This window comes from Lissotriton vulgaris, chromosome 3_1, assembly GCF_964263255.1.
Source record: "Lissotriton vulgaris chromosome 3_1, aLisVul1.2, whole genome shotgun sequence".
In the NCBI taxonomy this organism is placed as follows: Eukaryota; Metazoa; Chordata; class Amphibia; order Caudata; family Salamandridae; genus Lissotriton; species Lissotriton vulgaris.
The window spans coordinates 1086305898-1086331356 of record NC_141689.1 but is presented as its reverse complement, the minus strand read 5'-3'; the positions used below and the strand labels follow the sequence as shown (position 1 = coordinate 1086331356).

At 46.8% G+C, this 25459-nt stretch overlaps 1 protein-coding gene across 1 annotated transcript in view; it reads right to left on the bottom strand.

Annotated features, from left to right (window-relative positions):
* LOC147727456 (bifunctional methylenetetrahydrofolate dehydrogenase/cyclohydrolase 2, mitochondrial-like) overlaps positions 1 to 25459 on the bottom strand; it is a 505471-nt gene that overhangs the window by 66354 nt on the left and 413658 nt on the right. The window contains exon 7 of the mRNA XM_086963121.1: positions 14179 to 14304. Coding sequence (XP_086819247.1) covers positions 14179 to 14304 — 126 coding nt within the window. The remainder of the gene's footprint in view (positions 1 to 14178; positions 14305 to 25459) is intronic.

The following is a 25459-nucleotide window of genomic DNA, read 5'->3' as shown; positions in this document are numbered from 1 at the left end:
TTCAGTTGCAAAGTCTATTTTTTGATTATTGAGGGTAATGTTTTTCAGATGTTTTCTCCCAGCACCTGCCGTCATCACAAAGGTCTTTTTCACGTTTATGTGGAGGTCTAAAGTGCCCATAAACTGGGAGTATCTATTAAGTATCTTTTGAAGTTCACAGGGGGTCCGTGCCAGGAGGACAGCGTCGTCCGAATAGAGTAGAGCGGGAATCGGGCGTTGTTTTGCCTGTGGGAGGTCCCGGGCGCCTTTCAGAAGCTCAACCTCCAAGTTGTTGATATAGAGGGAGAAAAGGAAAGGCGCCAGGACACATCCTTGTCTGACTCCACGCTCCACTCTGAAGGACGTTGTCAGCTCTCCCTTTGTGCCAAAGCGGACTCTAGCAGAGGGTTTGGAGTACATTTCCCTTAAAAAGTTCAGAAGTGGCAGATCTACCCCCATTTGTGTCAAGAGGGACCATAATTTGGTGTGAGAAACACAGTCAAACGCAGCGGACAAGTCCACGTAGATCATATAGAGTTTGTACTTTTTTGCGTGTATGTATTTTCCGATGATAATGGAAAGGTTTAGGGCTTGTTCCACGGTTCCAAAACCCTCCCAGAAACCAAATTGTAGCTCAGACAGGATGCCTCTCTCCTCCACCCAATTCTGAAGTCGCTCCAGGATCACCCTGCCTGCTATCTTTCCCAGTGAGTCCAGCAAAGATATTGGGCGGTAGCAGGCGGGGTCCTGGCGGTTGCCCTTCTAAAAAAATCGGAACCATCACGGACCTTATCCAGGACTCCAGGATTCCTTTCTTTGCCGCTGCCGTGCATACCCTGGTGATGATAGGGGCCCAGAGATCTGTATTGTGCTTGAAAATTCAACCGGGACTCCGTCCGGTCCTGGAGCTTTTCCGTTTTTTCTTGATTTCAGGGCCAGAAGAACCTCGGAGATTTCAAAATCTATTTGGATAGGGTAGGATGGAACTACTAGATTTCTATCTTCAGTTTCTTGTTCTGTTGATTGTTTTTGGAAGATTTTTGAGAAATGTAATACCCATTCTGATTCGTCTATAGCAACTTCGATTTTTGGATTTGTATCGTCAGCCAAAATTGGAGCTCTTACTACTCTCCAGAATGCCTGGCTATTTTTTTCCTGAGCACTAGCGTGGAGTTCATCCCATAAGGCTTGCTTTAGCTCCGCCTTTCTCTTTTTTCTAATAGTAAGGTATTCCTTTCTTAGAGCGGATATGATGTGGGGATCCCTTTCGTCTTTATTTAGTGCTACTTTGAGCTTTGAGTGAGCCTGGGTGCATTCTTAATTAAACCATCCTTTAATTCGGTGGGGGCCAGCTTTATGTTTTGCTGTGAGTAGGGACTTGATTTTTTTCATGATTTGAGCGAAATTGCTAAGGAGTTCCTCATCTTCTGTCAGTATATCTAGACATTTCTTGATTTGAGGGTATGCCGATGTTATCAATTCTTTGGTGTCTCCTCAGTCTCCTTTCTCTTACAGCGCCGTGATATCCCATGGGATGAGTGTCGCGCTTTACAAATACCAGAAATAAATAAAGTTCCCCTGGGTTTATCTTCCCCCACTTTATTGTGTACCTATTTAGTTGGCCCAGGTTTATATTATCCTGGGTCAATGCACTAGCTATCGTCACAGGCAGGGATTGTTGATAGTTTAGAACCATTTCCATTTTAAGGATAGAATGGTCACTTAAGGTGTTGGGCAGGACTTCAAAATGGTTAACTCTAGCTTGTAAGCTAGCCGATATTATGATATAGTCAACCGTTGTACTAAAGCCTCTTCCTACATAAGTCGGGTCTAGTGATTTGGTTCTATCATCTGGAGTGTTTAATATTTGGAGGTCCAGGTCTGATAGAAGATCATTCATTATTCCGCCCATATTATTGTGACAGAAATGGGTAAGGGGATTACCTTCCTCTGTCACCATACCTGGACATTTTTGCTCTGGTTGGGTACAATGATGTAGGTTGAAATCCCCTGCCCATATTATAGATACTGCACCCTTTGCTCCTTGTTTCTGCCTAAGGGTGGTTAATTTCTCATGCAAGTGGGCCAAAACTCTCTGGAGCTGTGATTCCTCGAGATTATTATAGAAATTGAAGAGGACAACAGACTCATTTTTGGGTAGGGAGAGACAAATGATCTGGAAATTATGATCCAGTTCAATGATGTTTATTTTTATGTTTTGGATGGTATTAGCTATATAGATGTTTAATCCTCCCTTTGGCCTACCCTTTTGTCCCACCAGCGCAGGAGAGAAGTACGTCTTATACCCCAGCAGGTGGAGTTCTGTTGGCGACCATGTCTCCTGTAGGCAGACTATTTGGTGTCTGTGTACAGGGTGCATGATACTCCCGTCCTCAATTTTTGGCCGTAATCCCGCGATGTTCCAGGAGATCATGGTCAAAGATGGAGGTTCATTTTTGGGGCTATTATCGATTTGTGGGTTACTGAGAGTAACTGGGTCATCAAGGATTAAAGGGTTATCTTGGGTTGAGGGGTTGACTGGAATTTTGGGGTCCTGTTCGTCTGGCTGTGGTGGTCAGTCGACACACTCTAAGCCACTATACATGTTCGTTAGTGGTAATCTGTTCCAACCCTCCCAACGTGGAGGTTCTCTGTAATTTCTCCAATGTTCCTGCCCTCTCCATTCTTCCCTTTCTCTTCCTCGATAACGAGGGCCCACTGTATACCAGGGTCCATCAGTTTGCGAGGGACCATCCGGAAATCTGGGTGGATAAAAGAAAGAGAGACGTTTTATTCCTATCCCCCCATTTAGATTTAGATCCTCCCCTGAGCAGATGTATTCCACTATTCTAGGGTCCTCAAAGGTGATTAGGATGCAGCCCCCCTTTATTGTTTTTCTACCATGACCAACCCAGGGGGCTCTTCTAACCATTAGAATTCTAGTGGAGCAATAGGGGGGTGGTGGTCGATTTATACTAAGTCAGTGTTGTATCTTGTTTTTTAAGGACCAGTTTGGTTCATGTTTTTGGTCCGTCAGCTCTGGAACACCGGTCAGTATAGCAACAAAAGGGCTCGCTTCTGGTGGAAGCGTTACTGGTCGTGTTTCGCCCTGTTGTTGTCTTTCCCTCTCTCGATATATTTGCGGTTGTTTGGTTTGAGGTTGTTTATTTTTCATGGCTGTGGTAGTGGTGTTGCAGGGGGGTACTGTTTTTTTCATGTAAGATATTTGAGGGTAGAGTATCTGCTACTTTTTTCTTAGACGCTATCGTGGTTGTGGGCTTTGGCGCTACAGTGGGTGCAGGGGTCGAGCTTTTGGCTTGAGCCACAGGGATTGAATTTATCAGCTTTGCCGCCCCGGGCTTTTGTGCTTTTTGTGACTCTTGTATGCGGTTAGGGTTTTGGTTAGCTTTCATCGGAGCTGAAAGTTCGACTACAGCTTTTTCTAAGTTTGTCAATGTATCTTGTATGGGTGTTAGGGTTTTCTGTAGGAGGTTTCCAATTTTTACTAGTAAGTCTGCACTGTAATTATAGTCAGGTTCCTTAGTTGGGGAGTCCTCAGATGCTATCGCTAGATTTGTGGAAAGTGAAACATCATGTATATGATGTATCATCGCGGTGTGCCTACTCTGGTTTTCCAAAAGGGGGTGGTGATGAACAGAGTGTCTGAGTTAAACAGACCACTCTTACCCAGTCCAAAGATCAGGGCTTGATCCATCACCGTTATTTATCTCACTGCCCCATCCCAGCTCAGAACCTGGCTATATGCAAATCAGTCTGTCCCTGGCCCAGTGCATCATGGGAACAGGGCAGACTAAACTACCAAGCCAATTCTTCACCAGAAAGGAGACAAGCCACCGGGGACCGGTTTCTGGCATTTCAGCCTTCTTCGGCCCGGCTTGCTTGAATCCTGATGGAGCAGTGAGAAAGGGACTCATGTCTGAGTATACCCTGCCACACCTATAGTGGCCAAAAACGATTTAGAAAAGGGGGTGGTGATGAACAGAGTGTCTGAGTTAAACAGACCACTCTTACCCAGTCCAAAGATCAGGGCTTGATCCATCACCGTTATTTATCTCACTGCCCCATCCCAGCTCAGAACCTGGCTATATGCAAATCAGTCTGTCCCTGGCCCAGTGCATCATGGGAACAGGGCAGACTAAACTACCAAGCCAATTCTTCACCAGAAAGGAGACAAGCCACCGGGGACCGGTTTCTGGCATTTCAGCCTTCTTCGGCCCGGCTTGCTTGAATCCTGATGGAGCAGTGAGAAAGGGACTCATGTCTGAGTATACCCTGCCACACCTATAGTGGCCAAAAACGATTTAGAAAAGGGGGTGGTGATGAACAGAGTGTCTGAGTTAAACAGACCACTCTTACCCAGTCCAAAGATCAGGGCTTGATCCATCACCGTTATTTATCTCACTGCCCCATCCCAGCTCAGAACCTGGCTATATGCAAATCAGTCTGTCCCTGGCCCAGTGCATCATGGGAACAGGGCAGACTAAACTACCAAGCCAATTCTTCACCAGAAAGGAGACAAGCCACCGGGGACCGGTTTCTGGCATTTCAGCCTTCTTCGGCCCGGCTTGCTTGAATCCTGATGGAGCAGTGAGAAAGGGACTCATGTCTGAGTATACCCTGCCACACCTATAGTGGCCAAAAACGATTTAGAAAAGGGGGTGGTGATGAACAGAGTGTCTGAGTTAAACAGACCACTCTTACCCAGTCCAAAGATCAGGGCTTGATCCATCACCGTTATTTATCTCACTGCCCCATCCCAGCTCAGAACCTGGCTATATGCAAATCAGTCTGTCCCTGGCCCAGTGCATCATGGGAACAGGGCAGACTAAACTACCAAGCCAATTCTTCACCAGAAAGGAGACAAGCCACCGGGGACCGGTTTCTGGCATTTCAGCCTTCTTCGGCCCGGCTTGCTTGAATCCTGATGGAGCAGTGAGAAAGGGACTCATGTCTGAGTATACCCTGCCACACCTATAGTGGCCAAAAACGATTTAGAAAAGGGGGTGGTGATGAACAGAGTGCCTGAGTTAAACAGACCACTCTTACCCAGTCCAAAGATCAGGGCTTGATCCATCACCGTTATTTATCTCACTGCCCCATCCCAGCTCAGAACCTGGCTATATGCAAATCAGTCTGTCCCTGGCCCAGTGCATCATGGGAACAGGGCAGACTAAACTACCAAGCCAATTCTTCACCAGAAAGGAGACAAGCCACCGGGGACCGGTTTCTGGCATTTCAGCCTTCTTCGGCCCGGCTTGCTTGAATCCTGATGGAGCAGTGAGAAAGGGACTCATGTCTGAGTATACCCTGCCACACCTATAGTGGCCAAAAACGATTTAGAAAAGGGGGTGGTGATGAACAGAGTATCTGAGTTAAACAGACCACTCTTACCCAGTCCAAAGATCAGGGCTTGATCCATCACCGTTATTTATCTCACTGCCCCATCCCAGCTCAGAACCTGGCTATATGCAAATCAGTCTGTCCCTGGCCCAGTGCATCATGGGAACAGGGCAGACTAAACTACCAAGCCAATTCTTCACCAGAAAGGAGACAAGCCACCGGGGACCGGTTTCTGGCATTTCAGCCTTCTTCGGCCCGGCTTGCTTGAATCCTGATGGAGCAGTGAGAAAGGGACTCATGTCTGAGTATGCCCTGCCACACCTATAGTGGCCAAAAACGATTTAGAAAAGGGGGTGCTTAATTCAGAGACTCTGTCCCTCACCACCCCTTGTTGTAAATATACTCTGGTTTTCCAGCAGAGGGGAACTAAGTGTATTTCCTATTTCTCCTCCCTCTTGCCTGTCTTACCTCTTCAGGGGTGGGGTGTGGGACTAAGTCTGGAGTTTTTTCTAGGTCAAAATCAGTTGTTAAATGGAATTCTGAAAGTTGTGATACGGATAGGTCAACTATGTTTGGGAGGCTCTGACTCTTGTTGGTCCCACCCTCGCTCTGTCTTTGATCCTTGCTGGGGACCGGCGTTCTGGCAGTTGCCAGGTGACCCATGGAGGATCGTCTGGCCTCTAAGAGGTCTTGGGATACTCTCCGTTCTATGAGTGAGATACTCTGATCTATGAAGGTATTAGCCTTTGTTATGAAACTGTCTATAGGGCCAGTTAGTTGTCCTTTTTTTGCCGCGGTCTTACTCCTGGTTCCCCTTGGAGACATGCTTGTACAAATGGGGGTATTGTATGGTATGTTTTTGAGCTAGGAGTTGGGGGGGTGGCCCAGCCCGGCTCTATCCGGCCTCTAACGGCCTAAAACGGCCCGCTCTTTGCCCGGTCTTCGCCCCGGGCTAAGACCCACACGCGTCCCGCGATGCGCGTTGCTGGGCTTACCTAAATTAGATTTGGCAAAGAGGAGGCGTGGCACTGGGAGGGGGCGCGGCTCAGGCGGGAAGAGGACCCAGCTGTTGGTGTTGAATGCTGTTCCTCGCAGTCCCGGGGGCCGCGCCTCTCACCTCCTCTGCGGCCACACAGTTGTTCCTCTCCTCACTCTCGGGTCAGTGGCAGATGAACTGGCTGGAAGGCTACGCCTGTAGCGACAGGCAATGGTCAGTGAGTCAGAAGTCCTCAATGCGAGCGGCTCCCGCGAAGCGGGGGCCGCGAGAGGTTATCAGCAGACCAAGTGCGGGCGTGGCACTGGGAGGGGGCGCGGCTCAGACGGGAAGAGGACCCAGCTGTTGGTGGTGAATGCTGGTCCTCGCAGTCCCGGGGGCCGCGCCTCTCACCTCCTCTGCGGCCACGCAGTTGTTCCTCTCACTCTCGGGTCAGTGGCAGATGAAATGGCTGGAAGGCTACTCCTGTAGCGACGGGCAATGGTCAGTGAGTCAGAAGTCTTCAATGCGAGCGGCTCCCGCGAAGCGGGGGCCGCGAGAGGTTATCAGCAGACCAAGTGGGGGCGTGGCACTGGGAGGGGGCGCGGCTTAGGCAGGAAGAGGACCCAGCAGTTGGTGGTGAATGCTGGTCCTCGCAGTCCCGGGGGCCGCGCCTCTCACCTCCTCTGCGGCCACGCAGTTGCTCCTCTCCTCGCTCTCGGGTCAGTGGCAGATGAACTGGCTGGAAGGCTACTCCTGTAGCGATGGGCAATGGTCAGTGAGTCAGAAGTCCTTGAAGCGAGCGGCACTGCACATATAAAAAAGAAAAAAATACCTGCTGCACTGTAATCAGGTGTCGAAGCACACCCTGTTGGCACTCGGCCTTCGGGGTGGGACCCCGATGATGAAGCATGTCACCAACTAGGTAGGTGAGTGAGGGGTCTTCTTCTAAATAGAAGGACTTTCCGTATCCTCTAATAGGTTGGGCACATCGTGCACCATTGAACCTTTTTTTTGTTGTGGAGCATTTCTCTGCAATTCTTAAGGGGGCACTCCTCCATTTTGTTGTTTAATAATACCAAGAAGGGGACTAGGAATTCCCACCCTACCCAAATGTAGAACACCCTTTCTCTCTCTTTTGTTTCCAAGCTTTTTATTATGCCCCCAATTTTTTAAACAAATGCTTTCTTAAGGTCCCAAATAATGCATTTAGATGTGCCATAACGGTGCTGGGAGATTGATCACATATCTTTTTTACTTGCTGCGCCCCGAATATGTTTTGACACCAGATATTTACTTTTCTATCTCAAAGAATATCTAAAAGGGTGGAGCATGGTTTATTAGTAGAACTCTTTGGGATATTGACAGATAACAAAGCTTTTACACGTTCTTTACAGAAGTTTATTTATATTGCAGCCTCGATTGCTAGATCACTAGTTTTACAGTGCTGGAAATCCTCCACATGTCCACCTTTTTATCAATGGGAAACCAAAATGAGTAGGATACGACATCTAAAATATATGTATGCCACGAGCAATAACCAAACTGATAAATTCGAGCAGCTGTAGGGTACTTCTTGCTGGGTACAACAAGGGATAGTGATATATAAGAGGAGCAGGAAATATATATTAGTTGGTAACAAGATCTTTTCTTCTGTAGTTGCTTAGAGTAGTTAGAATCTCACTATATAAGCATTTTTGCACATGCTATAGTGTTCCATGTCTGATTGTTATATGTACTTTAGTGACTATATTCTGACTATGTGGCTAAAATATTTTCTACTTGTTCGAATGAACTGGAATCGTGCTTCTAAATTAATTTGTGTTTTTATTGTACTTGTTCACTTTGCACTTTAAATCTGTATGATTAGCAGATTATTTATTTTATAAGGAATCAAGTATTTTAACTTCAATTTTTTTGCTTTTTTTTTTTTTTAAATGACATCTAGCTAACCTGCTATTGTGTGAAACAATACTGTTTGTTTTCTACCACTCCTGGTGACATATGTATTATTATTCTCTGAATTTACCAACTGATTCAAATAAATAAATAAAAAAACATTCTGGAATGCTAGTGAAATAATATTTGAGTCTTAAGTTTCTCAAGCAGAGGTGAGGAAACAGAAAACCTGACAGAGCAGAAATGATACTGAATGAAACATTTCAATACATTGGCACCAACAGGCCTTAATGATGTAGTTGAAATGAAATGTTTCATCAAGAAAGTGGTCAAGTACCTAACTGACTGGATTAAGATGCACACGTTGAAACCATTACTAAATTGATGTGCCACAAGAGAACTTTTGTGTTGGTCAGATTTGAATTTAGGCGCCTACAAATTTGTATTGTATAAGTGGAAATACTGTGATCAATGAGTGTACATTATTCAAGAATGAATGTTTTTCAGCTACATTAATTTTTAAAGAAAAGACTCAGATGCATAATGATGGTATACATGCCTAATGATGTTGACATTGTTTTATGTGTATTAACACATGAGGTATAGAGTCTAAAAACATCTGAGTTGTAAAGAATGTCATACATTCCAACAATGATATGTGAGGTAATTCGACATTCAGAGTTCAAGTAAACAGTAACAGCCTAATACCATCAAATTGTGCTTTTTCCCTCTGGTGCACTCACACTAACATGTTACACTTAATGCAAACATAAGATGCGGGCTACCATATAACATATCTGCAAACTTTGAAATTAGAGTAAATGAATGATTCATTTACACAAGGTAGGTTGGATTGATTAGAGTAGAATAAGTTGAGTGGTACAGTCGCAGTAGCAACTTTGAGTATTATCATTTGTGGTTGAATAGCAGGGATTTATTAGCGGAGCGCAGAGTTCTGGCAGGGGTATAAGGAACCAATAGGTCCTTTAGGCCTCCAGATCTATTTGTAGCCAAAGCCCCATAGATCAAACACAGGGACTTAAAAGAGATCCTGGCCTCAATCGAAAGCCAATGCAGTGTCTTTCTTGCAGCAGTGGCAGAAGCCCGCTTAGGTAAATCCAGTACAAACTTGGCAGCGGCATTCTGCACTATTTGAAGTCGCAGTAGCAGACCCTTGTTAATGCCTAAGTATAAGGCAATACAATAGTCGAGTCTTGAGCCTATTAATGCTATTACAATTTGCTTTCTAGCTTGTGGGGACAGGTAGTGTTTAATCTTCCGCAAGCTGTTTATTATGCCCCAGCATGTGGAAATAGTCCTGTTAACTTGCTGACCCATCCCCAGGGTAGGGTCAATCATGACTCCTAAGTTCCTGGCCAGGGCAGTGGGTGTCGGACAGACGCCCAGGGATGTAGGCCACCATTCCGCCGACCAAATGTCCTCCTTTCCCCCGAACACCAGAATTTCTGTCTTCTCGCCATTAAGCTTCAATGAATTGCAAATCATCCATTGAGCAACTGCCTCCATACAGTGTCTAAAATTGGAGGCAGCGGAGATGACAGGTTGGGCGAGAGACATCAGTATCTGCGTGTCGTCGGCATAGGAGACTACCTCCATCCCATATGATCTAATGAGCCTGGCAAGTGGGGTCACATAGATGTTGAAAAGGGTCACACTTAATGCCGACCCCTGAGGGACCCCACAATGCACAGGAAGGGGTGGAGATAGGAACTCTGCCAGCTTAACTCTCTGTTTCCTCTGGCCCAGGAAAGAGGCCAGCAAACTAAGTGCGGGCCCCTCAACCCCTATCTCCCTCAGTCGAGATGTTAACACCGAGGGAGACAGGGTATCAAACGCAGCCGTGAGATCCAACAGGATAAGGAGGGTAGTCTGGCCCTTATCAACTCTAGTGCGGATGTTGTCAAGCACAATGGTAAGGGCCGACTCCGTACTATGCTCTCTCCAAAATCCATGCTGCGAGTGATCCAAAAGACCAGAGGTTTCCAGAAAGGCTGCAAGATGTTGGTTGAGATGGGTTTCCAGCATCTTTGCAGGGGCTGGGAGCAGCGAAATGGGCGGAAGTTTTTGAGAACCCCCGGGTCTAATGTGGGCTTTTTTAACAGTGGCTTAACCACCGCTCTTTTCCATTGTAAGGGGAAAGTACCATCCCTCATTGCCCTGTTTATGATCTCTAATAACGGAGGCAGATAATTATCATTCTCTGGCAATTTCAGCATTTTAAAAACATGAACAATGGCCGATATTTTTTTGAATGTTTTTTTAAGTTTTATATAGTGTGAACTGGTCCCACAGACCTTAGATCTACCTACATGAACACCAGTTGTGTTAGAGGAAATCAAATTAATTTTTATTTTTCAGCCTCAAAACTTTAAGTGATTAGCCCAGAACCACAGGCTATTGAGCTAACACAGGTACTCCAACATAGCTCTCGAGTTCCAAAGTTGGCATCTCCGGTCAAAGTAACCTCACAGCTAGGCCTATGCGAACACACCGGTACCCCCTCCCCCACACACACCTTACACTCAGTGCAGAAAGACACTGGGGCTAAGAAGACAACATATGGTCCCCAGCAAAGCCCCTGAATACTGTCTCCCTCTCTGTCCACCAACGCCTGAGTATGATGTGATGGCCTAGTGGGGAAGGGGCCGTGGGAAAGACAGTGCTTTTGGGCTGAGTAAAACCCAAGTGGGTGAGGTGAGCATGACCCTACAGCCAGAGGAACAGCTGACCCCTAGACAGGCTGCTTATCACTCACCCCTTCCCCAGCCCACTATAGCCTCAGGGCTATGGACTGGCAGAGGTGGAAGGAAGAAAAGAACAAAGCTTCTGAGCTGACCTCGGAGGTGGGGGGGGGTGCAATGGTGGCTGAGGTGAAGATGGGCCATTGATCATTATCACCTGACACTGAACGCCCCAGTGAGCTTGCTTTACTCTTCCTCTCCTGTCTCTGATCGACAGCCCAGCAGGGGAGAAGGAAAACTGATTTGTCTGTGCAGCCCGCCAGGTGCTCGGCTGAGGTCTGCTACGGCAAGCCTAGTGATGCAGGTCTCTGCCCTGATAGTCTGCCTGCCTCACAATATAGTGGCCTGGCTGGGGGGCTGGTGAAGATAGCAAGGTTCTGTGGACCGGGTTGACAGAGAGCATTAAAAAAAAGCCCACGGGTGACACTTATGTGCTGACCCATCGGCCAGTTTTCAACTGCTCAACTACACAATCCAACCCTGGCACTGAACCCACGTAACACCAGTGCACTTTTGGTTGTTTTACAGCTGTTTATCAACTGTGGATGTCTATATTTGATCAACAGATATTTCTGAAAAGATCACAGTGTTACGTGGTTCACTGAAGGATCACCTTCCAGTCAATATCCTTAAACAACTAAATCACTCAGTGATGTCAATTCTAACCCATCTTTTAAATGCATCAATCAAAGAGTCAATAATTCCTCCTTATTGGAAACATGCCATGATCCATCCATTATTAAAAAAACCTAATGCAGACACAGCTGATACCAAAAATTATCGTCCCATATCATTACTTCCTATTTTATCAAAAATCTTAGAAAAGCATATCCATATACACATGACGCAATATGTAACAACAGTCCTAACAGTCAGGCTTCCGAGCAGGTTTCTCGACAGAAACTACACTTCTAGGTGTCACCAAAGCGATCCGTCAGAACTTAGATAGTGGAGAAATGTTGGCGCTCATCTTGTTAGATTTGAGTGCTGTTTTTGATACCATATCACACATGGGCTCATAAATACACTGAGCAAAATAGGAATAGGCGGAGCTGCTCTCAAATGGATCCAGGCATTTCTTTTAAGCAGAACCTTCCAAGTTTTTTCCCAAAACGCCTGCTCCAAAACCTACTCCTTCGCACATGGTGTACCACAGGGCTATATCCTGAGCCCACTACTTTTCAATCTTTACGTAAAATCACTGGTGGGGCTGGCAGAACAAACTGGACTCACAATTTACTCCTATGCAGACGATTCCCAAATTATGTTTTCACTATCGGTACAAACCCCTAAAGATACATCAACACTTAAAACAGGGCTAACTAACATCGCAACCTGGATGCAAGCAAACTTTTTTTACATTAAATGGAGGGAAAACAGAGGTAATAATACTGGGAAAGCAGAAACATCTATGGAGCCCACAACATTGGCCAGATAAAATGGGCACCCTCCCCAACCCGGTATCACAAGTGCGAAACCTAGGCATACTCCTTGACAATACTTTAAGTATGCATGCGCAATCAGTAAAAGTCGCAGCCACTTGTTTCACCATCATTAAATGGCTGAGGAAAATATGGTGGATGCTGCCAGATGCATAAAAAAAACGGTAATCAATGCCTTAATTACTTCCCGGCTGGACTACGGAAATGTCCTCTATGTAGGTTCTAATAAACCGATTCTCCACAGATGGCCCAAAATGCGGCAATAAGACTATTATGTAATGTACCAAAAAGAGAATCATTCTCCGGATTTCGACGCAAGCTACATTGGCTAAGTATAGAAAATCAAGTGAAGTTTAAAACACTCACTGACATGCACAAAATCAAAGCCAACATAGCCCCCAATTACCTTTGCACTTTGGTTAAACCCTACTTTCCATCTAGAAATCTAAGATCAGCCTCACAGGGACGCTTTTTGGTCCCTAAATACAAGCTAGCATGAATTGGAGGAAAATCCTTCTCTTATCTAGGACCATCGTATTGGAACTCCCTCCCAATCTCACTTAGAAATGAAACAAACTACTTCAGCTTCCGCAAGTTGCTAAAAACCTGGCTGTTTGACAAATAAGATGCCAAAGTTCTCCACCCTGTCAAGGCCATTCTGCGCCGGGAAACCCTTTTTGGGTAGCTGTCGCGCAATACAAATTCTAATAATATTAATAATAATAAACTAATATTTGCGGAAAGATCACAGTCAATAGGAGCATATTTTTCAATAAGCATGGGAGGATATGAGCACATTTTACTTGTTGAAACTGATGAAATTTGTTTGGGATATGTAACATCAAATGGTGTCCATGTGAAAAACAAACACTGGTGGATGAGACTGGTAAAAAGGTTTACTAAAGTATACAAACAAATGGATGGATGGAATGCTTGAATCAATTTCAGCCACTGGTAATTACTAGGGCTGTATTCCAGTGCATCATTACTTTACACAACATGCCACCTCAGTTTGGGTCTAGTAGTTATATGCAAATCAGTCTTGATCCTTCTTCAATAGGAACAGCGCAACCCGAACTGCCAAGCAGGGTCCTCCCTGAACCGGGACACAAGCAACCTAAGACTGGTTTCGCCCTAGTTTGGGTTTATCAGCCAGGTATAGCTTGGTTTTATGGGCACAGAAAATAGGCTTGGCATGGTGAGATGCCTAGCAGTCGTACATTAAGGGTACTGGTTTAGTAGCAAGTGATTACTACTTATTACAGAAGTGTCCATTCGTAAACTAACAACATGACCGTGGTTTCTTAGGCACATGTCCAGATAGGGGTGTTTACAAGAATGTAATTGACTTACTGAGAAGCAAAAGTGATATTGGATTTTTACAATCGATACATTTCATGAATAGCATCAAAATAGTTCTAAATGAACATATAACATCCACAAATTGTGCTGTACACGAGACAGATTTTAGCAAGTTAGACTACGGAAATTTAAACTGCAATCGAGTGCAGTGTTTCTGCCTCCCTATCTGTCACATCTGTCTTCTCTTTCTACACTTGGTCAATCCCAATTTCCAGTCACCAGTGGTGTAATAGTACTCTCTACTACATAGTGTGGCCAGAACTGGGATCAGCTTTTTCTGGGTAGTGCACGGTAAAAATGAATGATAAGATGAATCGCTTTGCATCTATCTCAAATAACTATAGTAATTAGTAACAACACAACAAAACACAACCCTGCTATGCCAATATTGTGTGCTTACCTTCAAAGTCAACATCCCCTACTAATTTTGCTTTTCCTGTTGCTGGGTCATCGATGTGGTTAATACCTACATCAATAACAACAACACCTTCTTTTACCATGTCACCAGTAATCACATTTGGGATACCTAAAAAAATGGAAACACATTTTAAATATACATAAACATTAGAGCGATAGCCCACTAGTGCAAGCTCTATGTTTCATTACAACCAGAAAAGCTTGTTCATATATATTCAAGGAATGGCTAGGTTTGTCATTTGGAGCACAATCCAAGCACATAGAGCAGATCCTGTCTTATACCATTTGATTCCTTCAAAACTCTGACATTGGTGTGTATCAAATACATATTATACATATACATTCCAATTACCTTCTCTGATTCATTTTATTTGTAATCCAATCTCCACCAAAATGTCATCTCAGATAAATAAAACTAATATAACAACAAATATAGCATGAATGAAACGCATACACATATTGCAATTCATATATGCTTAAAGCTTGGAAGGAATATATAGTTTATTGCTTTATAATGCATTTTTAGCTTCCAGAAACAATGCTGTGAGGTTCTGGGTGTATTGTATGATATAGCTGTGGGGTTTTATAGTGGAATACACTCGCAAAAAACTGTCTTGGGTGCAGTCAGGCTCGTTTGCAAACCTTAAGCTCAACTCTGGGTAGCTGTGGCTTTGAGCGACAAGGCTTAGCACACTTTTGTGAAGGAGGCCTCTGAGTGCTACAGGCTCTAACACCAACACAAATAGTCCTTTCTAGGATTTCACCGTGGAAGACTTCTGATCACAAAAGTGCATTATAAGCTCCTGGCTAACCTCCAGAATCCTGTTTGCTTTTTTCACAAACTCAGCCATTCTGGAGCAAAGGCCTAATACATAGTCAAGTATATCCTGTTTGGGCTCTTTGAGAGGTCTCTCCCAACCTTCTATTACTAATAATAAAAGGTGCCCAAACAGTAGCTCAAAAGGGCTGAAACCAACTCCTTTTTGGGAAACTTACCTGTATGCAAACAGTAGGCATGGCAGGAGAACATCCCATCTCCTGAGTTACTCAGGTAAGCCCATAATCATGTATTTCATGGTCATGTTAAATCTTTCAACTAGGCCATTTTCTAGGGGATGGTATGAGGTAGTGAATTTATAGATGACTTCACACTCATCCTACATTGCTTTTACATAGACTGACATGAGGTTCGTGCCCCTATCTGAAATGATCTCCTTAGGGTACCCTACTCTGGTAAAAATCACAAGTAGGACCTTAGCCACTGCAAGGGGAGTGACTGTCCTAAGGGGAGTGGTTTCTGGATATCTAGTGTCATGGTCCACTACCACCAGGATACCACCAGGATAAACAATGCGGCAGTAGGTGGGGCTAGGGGGTGAACAATGTCCTTCCCCACCTTCTCAAAGAGAGTCCCAACCACAGGTTGTTATATCAGGGAAACCTTTGGCTTGTTTTAAACTCACAAGAGAGAGGACTGCGAAAAACAGGGCCAAGGGTGTAAACCTAGTTTGAACCGTTAGGTTCCTGTCCTCTGTTCTATCTAAAAGTCTTTACTAAGCGAGAAACAAAGAGAGAAGGAAAATCAAAAGATTTCTTAATACTGCCCTGACCCACTAAGCAGTGGCATGCTTCATCATAGGGCAGCTGTAGACGTCCAGGTGCGGACCATCTCACTGGGTGAACCGCTGTTTTTTATAGTGGTGAGGGAGATAGTTAAAAGAAAGAAAAAGAAAGGAATTTCGTGATAGGGAGGAATATTCTTTTAAGAAGGGATCTCAAGTGCAGAAAAATAACAGAATACAACTGTCTGAGATACCTTTATGATACCTTTATTCTTGGTTCCCCTTGGCAGGATTAAAAATAAAGTGATTTGGGGATATACAGGAGGGGTGACTGCCCCTAAAGCCCCACTGCAAGTACCAACAGGTTTCAGCCTCCCAATCCAGCCCCATGGGCCATCAAGGCCTTATTCAGGGTGTAGATCCCTAGGTTTGTATGGGCTTGACCCTCCCTGTGGTCTTTGTGGCACTAAGGATTATTTATGATAAAAAATCTCTGCTGCACCTTCTACTTTTCCAGTACGGTATACATTTTCTGTAAGGAAGACAAAACATACAGATTCTGTTTCTCTCTCCTTCAAAAAACTATCTTCATACTGTTATCATTAATCCTCTCTGGTACACCTCTGTATTGCGCATTTTTTCTCGTCTATGTGGTTGATCTACTAAAATTAAAAGCATTCTCATGTAATTAAAAATACACAGACAACCGTGAAATTGTGAGGACACTTGAATTCCCTAGTCTTTTAAAACTGGGACACTCTCTCTCTTGCACCCATTGTATAAAGCACAGAGGAAAAGAGAACCCCGATATTGGAGTGAATCAAAAGTACATCTTACCTGAGTTTAAGAGGTCATTTTTCAAACTCTGTAAGTATTGTTATCCGGCTACCTTATTAGGTACCAAAATCTGTTATTCTCTTGGATTGCCCCTGCTATTAACGCATGAGTACGGTCCCATCTTTTTTTTTTATAAAAGGCTCATTGTACCCTTCCTAACCCTATATGTCACTTCACAATGAATTTTTGAATCGGCAATCCTGTCCCAGAACTTCCAGTCCCTACTAACCAGATTGCAGATTGTACAAAATGTGGCGGCTCGCTTGGCCCTAAAAAAGCACCTCGCACCTCCTCGGGTCCATTGCTTCAACTACTTCACTGGCTCCCCATCCGCCAGAGAATTAATTTTAAGCATTGTTGCCTCACCCATAAAGCGTTATATGGTGCGAGCCCGAGCTACCTGTCAGATAAATTTTAAATCTACTGTCCGAATCGTCATCTTAGATCGGAAGGTAAAGGGTTGCCGGTGGTTTCCCGGTTTAAGAAGTTTAGAACCGGAGGCAAACCCGTTCTCCATCTAGCCTCAAAATTGTGAAATACCCTGCCCGAGGAACTACGCAATTGCTCCAATTTACTCTGTTTCAGGAAACTTCTGAAAACAGCATTGTTCAGAGCCTAAACCTGTCGGCCCATGTTTATCTGACTTTTCTGCTTCTACAGCGCGGAGATACCCCTTTGGGGGGGATTCCTGGGCTTTACAAATCCCAATACAAATAAAAATACAAATACAAACTCCCTTATTTTTCACTGGTATTTATAGTATTAATGGCACCAAGGGATGATTTCTCTCCTCTCGTAGGTGTCTCAGAAATACCGCTACCACGATGATGCAGTCCAGCACTCCATCTCTCTCTCAATGTCCCACTTACTTCTTCAAAGACCGGCGTTCGTCCTCTAAACCCCACTTAGGTCCTCAGATGATGCCGTACTCTAGCTCCAGTTGCTTTTTTCACGGTTTCTCTTAATGTCACATGGTCAGTGCTGGATCTGGTGGTTCACTCCAGAAACAGCTAGACTGATACATCGTACGCCCAGTGTAAGCTGACTTTGGTGGCCATATTGGAATTTTCACGCTAGTCGTACTTGCTTTTTGAATTGTAAGAAAAGCAGATTTTGTTCCATTCGGAGCCTCACTCTCTGTGTATCTATATAATTATGTACAGAAAAAGGTGAGGGTGGTGGGAGGGAGAGAAGGGGGGAGGGGATAGGAATGGGGGGGAGTTATTTTATCTTCAATGGAATTACCGCTAATAAGCTGCTTATTATTTTCTTATGTGTAAAACAATTTTGGTTGAAGATGTATTCTCAGTAGTTCTTTATACAGCAGTTATTTTGGAACTCTCACCCTTCCTTGTTTTATGTTCTAAATTCGCCAAGATTATGGCGACATAGTGCGAACTCTCCTTCTTCAGGCTTTAATTTTTCTGTGAAAAGGTCATGTCACATTGTTTTGACCCTAAGGGGTCTCATTCAGACTCCTCTATTTCTCCTGTTAGTTATTCATTATCCCATGTAGTTGTTACCAAGGGATACAATCGTTCAAACCATGGCTACTACTATTCAATCTATTTACCCATCTCTGTTCTTTTACAAACAGGAATTCCTTAGTGTCAGTGAGGGTCGGTGGAAAGTATGTTTTGTCAATTACTGTCCGAAAACGATTTTTTCGTTGTGTCCCATCTCTTTGTAGTGGGTTGTGAGTTTTGTATTAGTTTTACCACAGCATATATTAATCATGTGCTTTAATATGCGGACTTTTACACAGCGGGTAGTCTTGCCCACATTTTGTAAGTTGCAAGGGCATTTCAACAGATAGATTACATTTTCCTGTGTTGTGTGTTTCCTCAAATTCCATGGTTGTGGTATGCCAATATCTACACATTTCCCATTCAGTGTAAGTGGGAAAGCTTTGCAATATCCGCATGCATAATGGGAGGCAGGTTCAAGGGGTTCGCTACCTGTCTCCATTGGTCTGGGGGTCCTAGGTCTAGTATGGACCACCATATCTTGAATACTCCCACTTTTTTTATAACGAGAACAGAGGGGATGGCTGATTAAGTTCATTGGAATTCAATATGCGCCAATTTTTATGTATGATCTTATTCATTTGATTAGATGTTGTATTAAAAGTTGTGACCTATATACTTCTATCCTCCTGCTCTCTTTGGTGTGTCTCAAGTAGAGCCTCTCTGTAGTTTTGGCACGTTCTGAGACCTCTTGAGCACTCGTTCTGGGTAGCCTTTGGCTTGTTACCTGCTTTGCCACTGGCTTGGCGACTAACGCAGGACTGACAGAACCCCTTGACGTTTTCTGACATTTGAGGCCAGTAAAAATGGTTGGTTAACATGTTCCAGGTTTAATCTACCCCAGATGTCCAGCCAAAAGGATGTCATGGTCTAGGTTAAGGAGAAATTGTCTGTACTGCTGGGGATCACCATTCTTCTGATTGCCCCTGATTTTCCTCACTGTACAGGAATCCCACCTCCCAATATACATTATGGGTACCACTGACATCACTACATTCCTGTTTTCCAGCCAACTGTCTCAGGCCCTCAAGAGTAGGACAAGTCTTTTGTACCTGGCGTAAGTCTTCTCTAGAGTGACCACCTGCTCCTTGAAGATCCGCCAGGTTAAGCAAATCTTTCAAAAGATACCCTCTTTTTAGCGACCAGGCCTTCCCCCCTGCGGGTTAGGCTCCTTCTAATACGTTGGACTTGTGGAGGTGGCCTTGACAGATTTCTTACCTCTTCTCTTGGTACTTAGGAGGCGGGTCTTACTTTCAAGCTCCACCATTCCCTGACTATCACTTAATGCCATTTGGGCTCTAGTGGAGACACAAGCCCACTCAGGGTGCTTCATGAGTATTTTTCTCTACTTCTGCCCAGCCAGAAGTTTCTAAGGTGTTGCCCAGCAGATACTCCACTGGGTTGGCAGGAGACACGTCTACTTTGTTAGGGCCAGTAACCTCTCCCCACCCAAGGTCTACCACAGCTATGGGATGTGACTCTTTTACATTGTCAGAGTTGACTCTATGAAACACTTCATCAGAGATGATCTGAGCTTGGGGAACCAGCTTAGCCATAGGCATTGTGATGCTGGCAATTGTATCTCTCAAAGCCTGGACTTCAGTCCCACTGACTTTAGGCCACTGTCTGTACTCTACCATACTGGTGGCCAGTATGCCAAAGGTACACTTTCTTCCCCACCCAAGGAAACTAGTGTGGCTTCAATATAACTCTTGCAATCCCCAGGGACAACTTCCACCCAATCCCTATTCTGGCAATACCGTAGAAACTATCACCAGAAGGTGATTTCTTTGTGCCCATAAGAATTCCTTTTTTGTGTCCTGGCTGTCTACAGTCATAGCATACCCCAGCCTTTGTTGGGTCATAGTTTTTTCTGTGATACCCCCTCCCCTTTGAAGGAGATGTGGTTCTGGGCTCCCCACCTTGGGCATCTTGTAAGGTCTCTTTGGGTTTCTCTGTCTTTTTAAACTTGGTCCCATCTTTACCCTGGAAGGGAGCCAGTCCCATCCCACCTTTTTGTGTTCACCACCTTGGGTCTTCTTGGGCACCCTATTGCGTACCCACTCATCCGCATCTACAAAATCCACCCATGTCTGTGTTGCTCCCTTGTGTATGCTCCTATATTTTTGTCTATACTGCTCTCGGGTAAGACCAAAGAGCTCAATGAGTGTCTTTCTCATGTGGGTGTAAGACTCTGTCACCTCATCTGCAAGTGTTAGTCGTCTATATTTCCCAACTGTTGGTATAAGCTCCCAAAGTGAGGACCCTCAGTGTTGTGCACCCAACCTTCTCCTCTTTAGAGCTCTCTCGTAGGATGCCAGCCGCTGGTCTATGTTGTCACCCTCTGTGTATTTTAGAACAATACCTTTGGGTGCCCTGGGAACATAGGCACCACCTTGTTCTTACCTCTGCTTATCTGTTGCTGTCACCATGTTATTGGGGTTTCATCCCCAGCTTGACAATTCTCCCCTCTAGGGCCAACTTCTTTTCTTCTAGTGCCAACTTTCTTTCCTGGATTTCTAGGAGGTTAAGCTGGGTTGTTAAGGTCTGTGGTCCCCTCACTGAGGAACAGCTCCTTTCAATCCCAGACAGGGAGTTGACTCTTGAACGAAATTATAGTACTCCACTTTTATTGTCCCCTTCTCTTTCCTTGAAATCCCTATCAACCCCTCTTCCCCACTGTCAGTGGGGGGTGATCTCCAATTGCTGCTAAATTTGGGCCCTCCAGCTCATCAGTGGCGTAACGAACCTTGAGGGGGCTCCCCTGCAGGGTACGTGAAAGGGCCCCCTCTGGACTCAATCTAGAGCTCCCCAGCAGAAGTGCGGTGCTGATGGGCCCCCTGGAGGGTGAGGGCCCCCGTGCAAAGTGGGGGCTGCAGGGGCCTGTGTTACGCCTGTGGATTTGAGGGATTTCTCGAGAACCTCTTTAGATGCAGTACTTCCTGTGGAAATGTTTCTCTCCCTGCACAGTGACCGCAGGGTATTACTCTTATGTTTGGGCAGGGCGGCCAAGTCAATTCCCCTGCTCTTCATCTTTGAAGTCTTTCTAGCACAACATTTTGCTACTTAGGCTTTTCTTCAGAAAAACAGGTGCCTTTGGGGGCGGAGCTTGCTGGCGTCCATGCAAGACGTGTGAGAGCTGAGCTCCTCGCCTGAGCCCCTTTAATATTCGTCAAATTGATCCTTTTTGGCGCCTCACTATCCCCAGCGAGGGCGGAATTCGCTTCTACGACCCCTAGAGCTGCTGGGGGCACCTTTCCAGATCGAAATCGGTGGTGGCATCGGTCACCGGACCGGCGGAGTTCGGAGTTGCGGACCAGGCCGCAGTCCGCGGACTATCCTTGGGGGCTATCCGCCCTACGTAACACTACGTGCGGCGTGAGGTTCCTGTGTGGCCCCGATCTGCCGAACTGCCTTCTGCCCGGTGTTGCTTCTGGACCGGTCCTCACCAGTACGGGTTCATTGTGGCCCCTCTGCCCCGTGTGTGTTTGCTGCAACCCCCTTGGTGGAGACCTGGGGCTACCCGGAGTGACCTACGGACCGGACCGCGGAAAGTAGCGCCCTACGACTGCCGGTTGGCGGGCTCCGCCGATACTCTGTTCGGCCTGAGGACTAGAAGGACTCTGGTATTGGGCCGTGTGCTTTGGTGTGTACTGGCACTTCTCGGCACCCAGTGCTGCGACCTGCACCGTAGTGTGAAGCCGGAGTTTGGATTTCTCCCCCTGGACTAGTCTGTGCCACGAGGCTCGCGGCCGCCATCTTTGGCTGCCATTCCTTGCTGTGCTCCGGACTGCTTCGCGTAGTTCGCTCCCCAGGCTCTCCTCCTACGTCGAGCCGCCTCTTGCTCCTTGCTTGGCACATTTTCTGTGACCTCTGCCATGGGGAAAGGAGACAGAAATCAGCCGAAGCTCACGTTCGAGCAACGGAAGCCGAAGGGCGCGGAGAGCGCTCCTCCGGAAACATCAACGCAGGCGGCGGAAGGCTCGCTCTGTGCGGACATTCGTGAGATGCTCGGCGCCATGGAGAAAGGCCTGCAGGACAGTATGTCCGCGATCGGCTCGAAAATCGACGCCTTATCATTCCGTATGGACCGGATGTCCGAAAGGGTGGACAAACATGCGGAACGTTTGGACATGGCGGAGCGTAGGCTGACGGAGGCGGAGGAGGCCCAAACGGAGTGGGACAAAGATCGTAAGCAATTCAGCCGTCTTCTCCAGGTCATACAGGACAAAACAGAGGATTTGGAAGCGCGTTCACAGCGTTCCAACATCCGCATCACGGGGGTTGCGGAATCCACCAACACCGGAAAGATGGAACTGTTTGTCGAGAAGCTGCTTCACAAGCTCCTGGGGGAGGACGTCTTCTCCCCCATGTTTATTGTTGAGAGGGCCCATCGCACTCTCGGTCCCAAGCCGCAGCCTGGCCTCCCACCGAGACCAATCATTGCAAAACTTTTGAACTACAGGGACCGCGACCTGGCCCTCCGTCTGGCAAGGGAGAAGGGGGACTTGCAGTTTGAAGGAATGAACATCTCCCTCTATCCTGACTTCACAGCAAGGGTGCAAGAGGAGCGGAAGCGATTCGCCCCCTACAAGAAACAGATGAGGGACATGGGGCTCGACTATGCCATGCTATACCCGGCGAGACTCCGGATAAATAAACAAGGTCATTCGCATTTTTTCACCGACCCGGCTGATCTGAAAAAATCACTTAAGGAATGGGCCAAAGAACAGCGCAACAGCCCGAGGGATCAGCGTGCGGAGGATGAGGAAGCTGTGTCTTTGGAGGGCCAAGGCTGAACTGTCTCACGCTGCGTAGCTTGGCCTGGCTCCTTCACTGTGACTGTATGTATTGTATTCCAGCTTTCGATGTGACTCTCCTTTGCCTTTATAACATTTTGGTTTGTGACCCTTAAAGTGCCTGGTTGGTGGTGGTGCCACGAAATGGAGCTCGAACTTTTGCTGCTCTTCTTTTGTTGTCGAGGGGGGTGCTTCCGGTGGTACGTTGGGACTGCTTGTTCACCACTCTGCTTGTTCTGCTGCTGGGGCTTAGGTGGGGTGCCGAACGCAATGGGGGTGGGGCTGGGAGCAACGACTGTATCTGGCCCTTGTTGGAGAGTATTGTAGTCTGGCCAGGACCTCTGCCCCTGCGCTTTCGGCTTTTCGACCCTCTAGGGGGTCCTGGGTTTGTAGTGGGGTGTTTCGGGTGGGTTCAGGGTGGGTAGTGCTATGCTCTGTCTGACCGGGTTGGGGTTGGTCGGCTGTGGGTGGGTGGTTGTTGGTTGTGCTCGTGTATTGTTGCTGCTATACTGTTTGGGGTTCAGGGTTAGCCGGGTGGGGGGTTTGTTTTTGCCGACTACTACACTGTGTCTGTCACTCCATCTGCTCTGCGACATCTTCCTTTCTAATCTGCCATGTCGACTGCTGAATCACTGAGTGTGGAGTGCTCCCTGGGCTCTCTGCGATTACTGTCCTGGAACGTAAGGGGGCTCAACGATTTTCGCAAGCTCAGGAAGGTCTTAGCCTATTTGCAACGCCACCACATTGACCTTGCTTTACTGCAGGAAACACATTTGCCGCTTTCCAGTCCTATGTTGCAGGTGCGGGGCCTTGGCTCCGCTTGTGTCGCCGTGGGGTTCACAACGCATGCTAGGGGGGTGCTCATATGGGCTAATCCCAAATCCCGATTGTCGCTGACCCGAGTGGCGGTAGACCCGGAAGGGAGGTTTGTGGTTGCGCGCTGTGTTGGAAAGGATCAGGATCTTTTGCTGGTGAATGTGTATGGCCCCAACTACGACTCCCCGGAGTTCTATGCTTCGCTTGCTGACAGCTGCAGGCAGTTTGTGGGCTCTAGAATGCTGTGGGGGGGGGATTTTAACTTGGTGCTGAACCCGGCCCTTGACAGATCTGCGGGCCCCCCTAGGTCCCCTGCAGCTTCCGCGTCCCTCCTTTTGTCGGAATGTGTGAAACTTGATTTACTTGATGTGTGGCGGCATAGGCACTCGGGGCGGGGTGGGTTCACTCACTACTCGGCCTATCACAACATTCATACACGCATAGATTATTGGTTTGTTTCCCGCTCTTTGCTGGATATGGTTAAGGGTTGCACGGTTCTCCCGCGCACGCTGTCTGACCACTCACCCTTGCTCTTGCTGCTGGTGGCTCCTCCCAGGAGGATCCCCCCCTTCCCGTGGAGGTTCCCCCCGTACTCCCTCTTAGATGAGGTTTTCAGAGGGGAACTCGCCGAAGACATAGAGACCTATTTCGCAAACAATGTGGGCTCAGTGGACAGCGTTCAAGTTCTCTGGGACGCATTTAAGGTTTACATCAGAGGGATGACTATGGCGAAGCATTCTGGGGTGCTCAAAGCTATCAGGCGGCGCCTGCAATTGCTCGAGACTCAACTCGCTGCCCTGGATAGTCGGGCAGTGGACTCGGGGGACGCAGCTGATACGGTCGCGCTTAAGTCCTTGCTAGATGAATTTCAGGAGGAGGCGGACAGGGAAATTAAGCATATGGGCAAATACGCGACGGCGCGGGTGTATGGGGAGCGGGATCGGCCGGGTGCACTCCTAGCTAAACTTATGCGCAACAGTAGGCCCCCATTGGTTATCGAGGAGTTGGTGACAGCTGCTGGGGCGGTGGTTACGGAGGAGCAGGACATCTTGGCGGAATTTCATGCCTACTACACTGCCCTCTACTCCTCGAGGGACGCACATCTCGAGGACGAAATCGACGACTATTTGAGCTACATCCGAATGCCCTTCCTGGCTGACTGGCAAAGGGAGTTCCTTATGGCCCCCATCCAGAAAGAGGAGATAACGGAAGCGCTGGAAGGCATGAAATCTGGTAGCGCTCCTGGTGCGGATGGTCTCACGGTGTCCTTTTACAAGGCCTTCCAAGAGCAGCTGGTCCCGCACTTGATGCTCTTGTTCGATGACATCTGCCAGCAGGGCAGCATGTCGAAATCCATGAGAGAGGCGTTGCTTATTACCATCCCGAAACCTGGCAAGCCCCTTAATCAGTGTGGCTCCTACCGGCCGCTATCGCTGATAAATGTGGATGCGAAACTGTACGCTAAGGTTCTTGCGACTCGTTTGGCGTTGCTGGTTCCGGAACTGGTTGCCCCGGAGCAGGCTGGGTTTGTTCCCTCACGCAATCTCACTTATAATATTCGCACGGTCCTAGGCACGATCCAGCATGTCAAACACGAAAACAAAGCTGTGGCCATCTTCTTGGATATGGAGAAGGCCTTTGATTCTGTTGAGTGGTCGTTTATGCTGAGGGTCCTACGTAAGTTTGGCCTGGGGGAGCCGTTTCTGCAAATGCTGGGAGCCCTA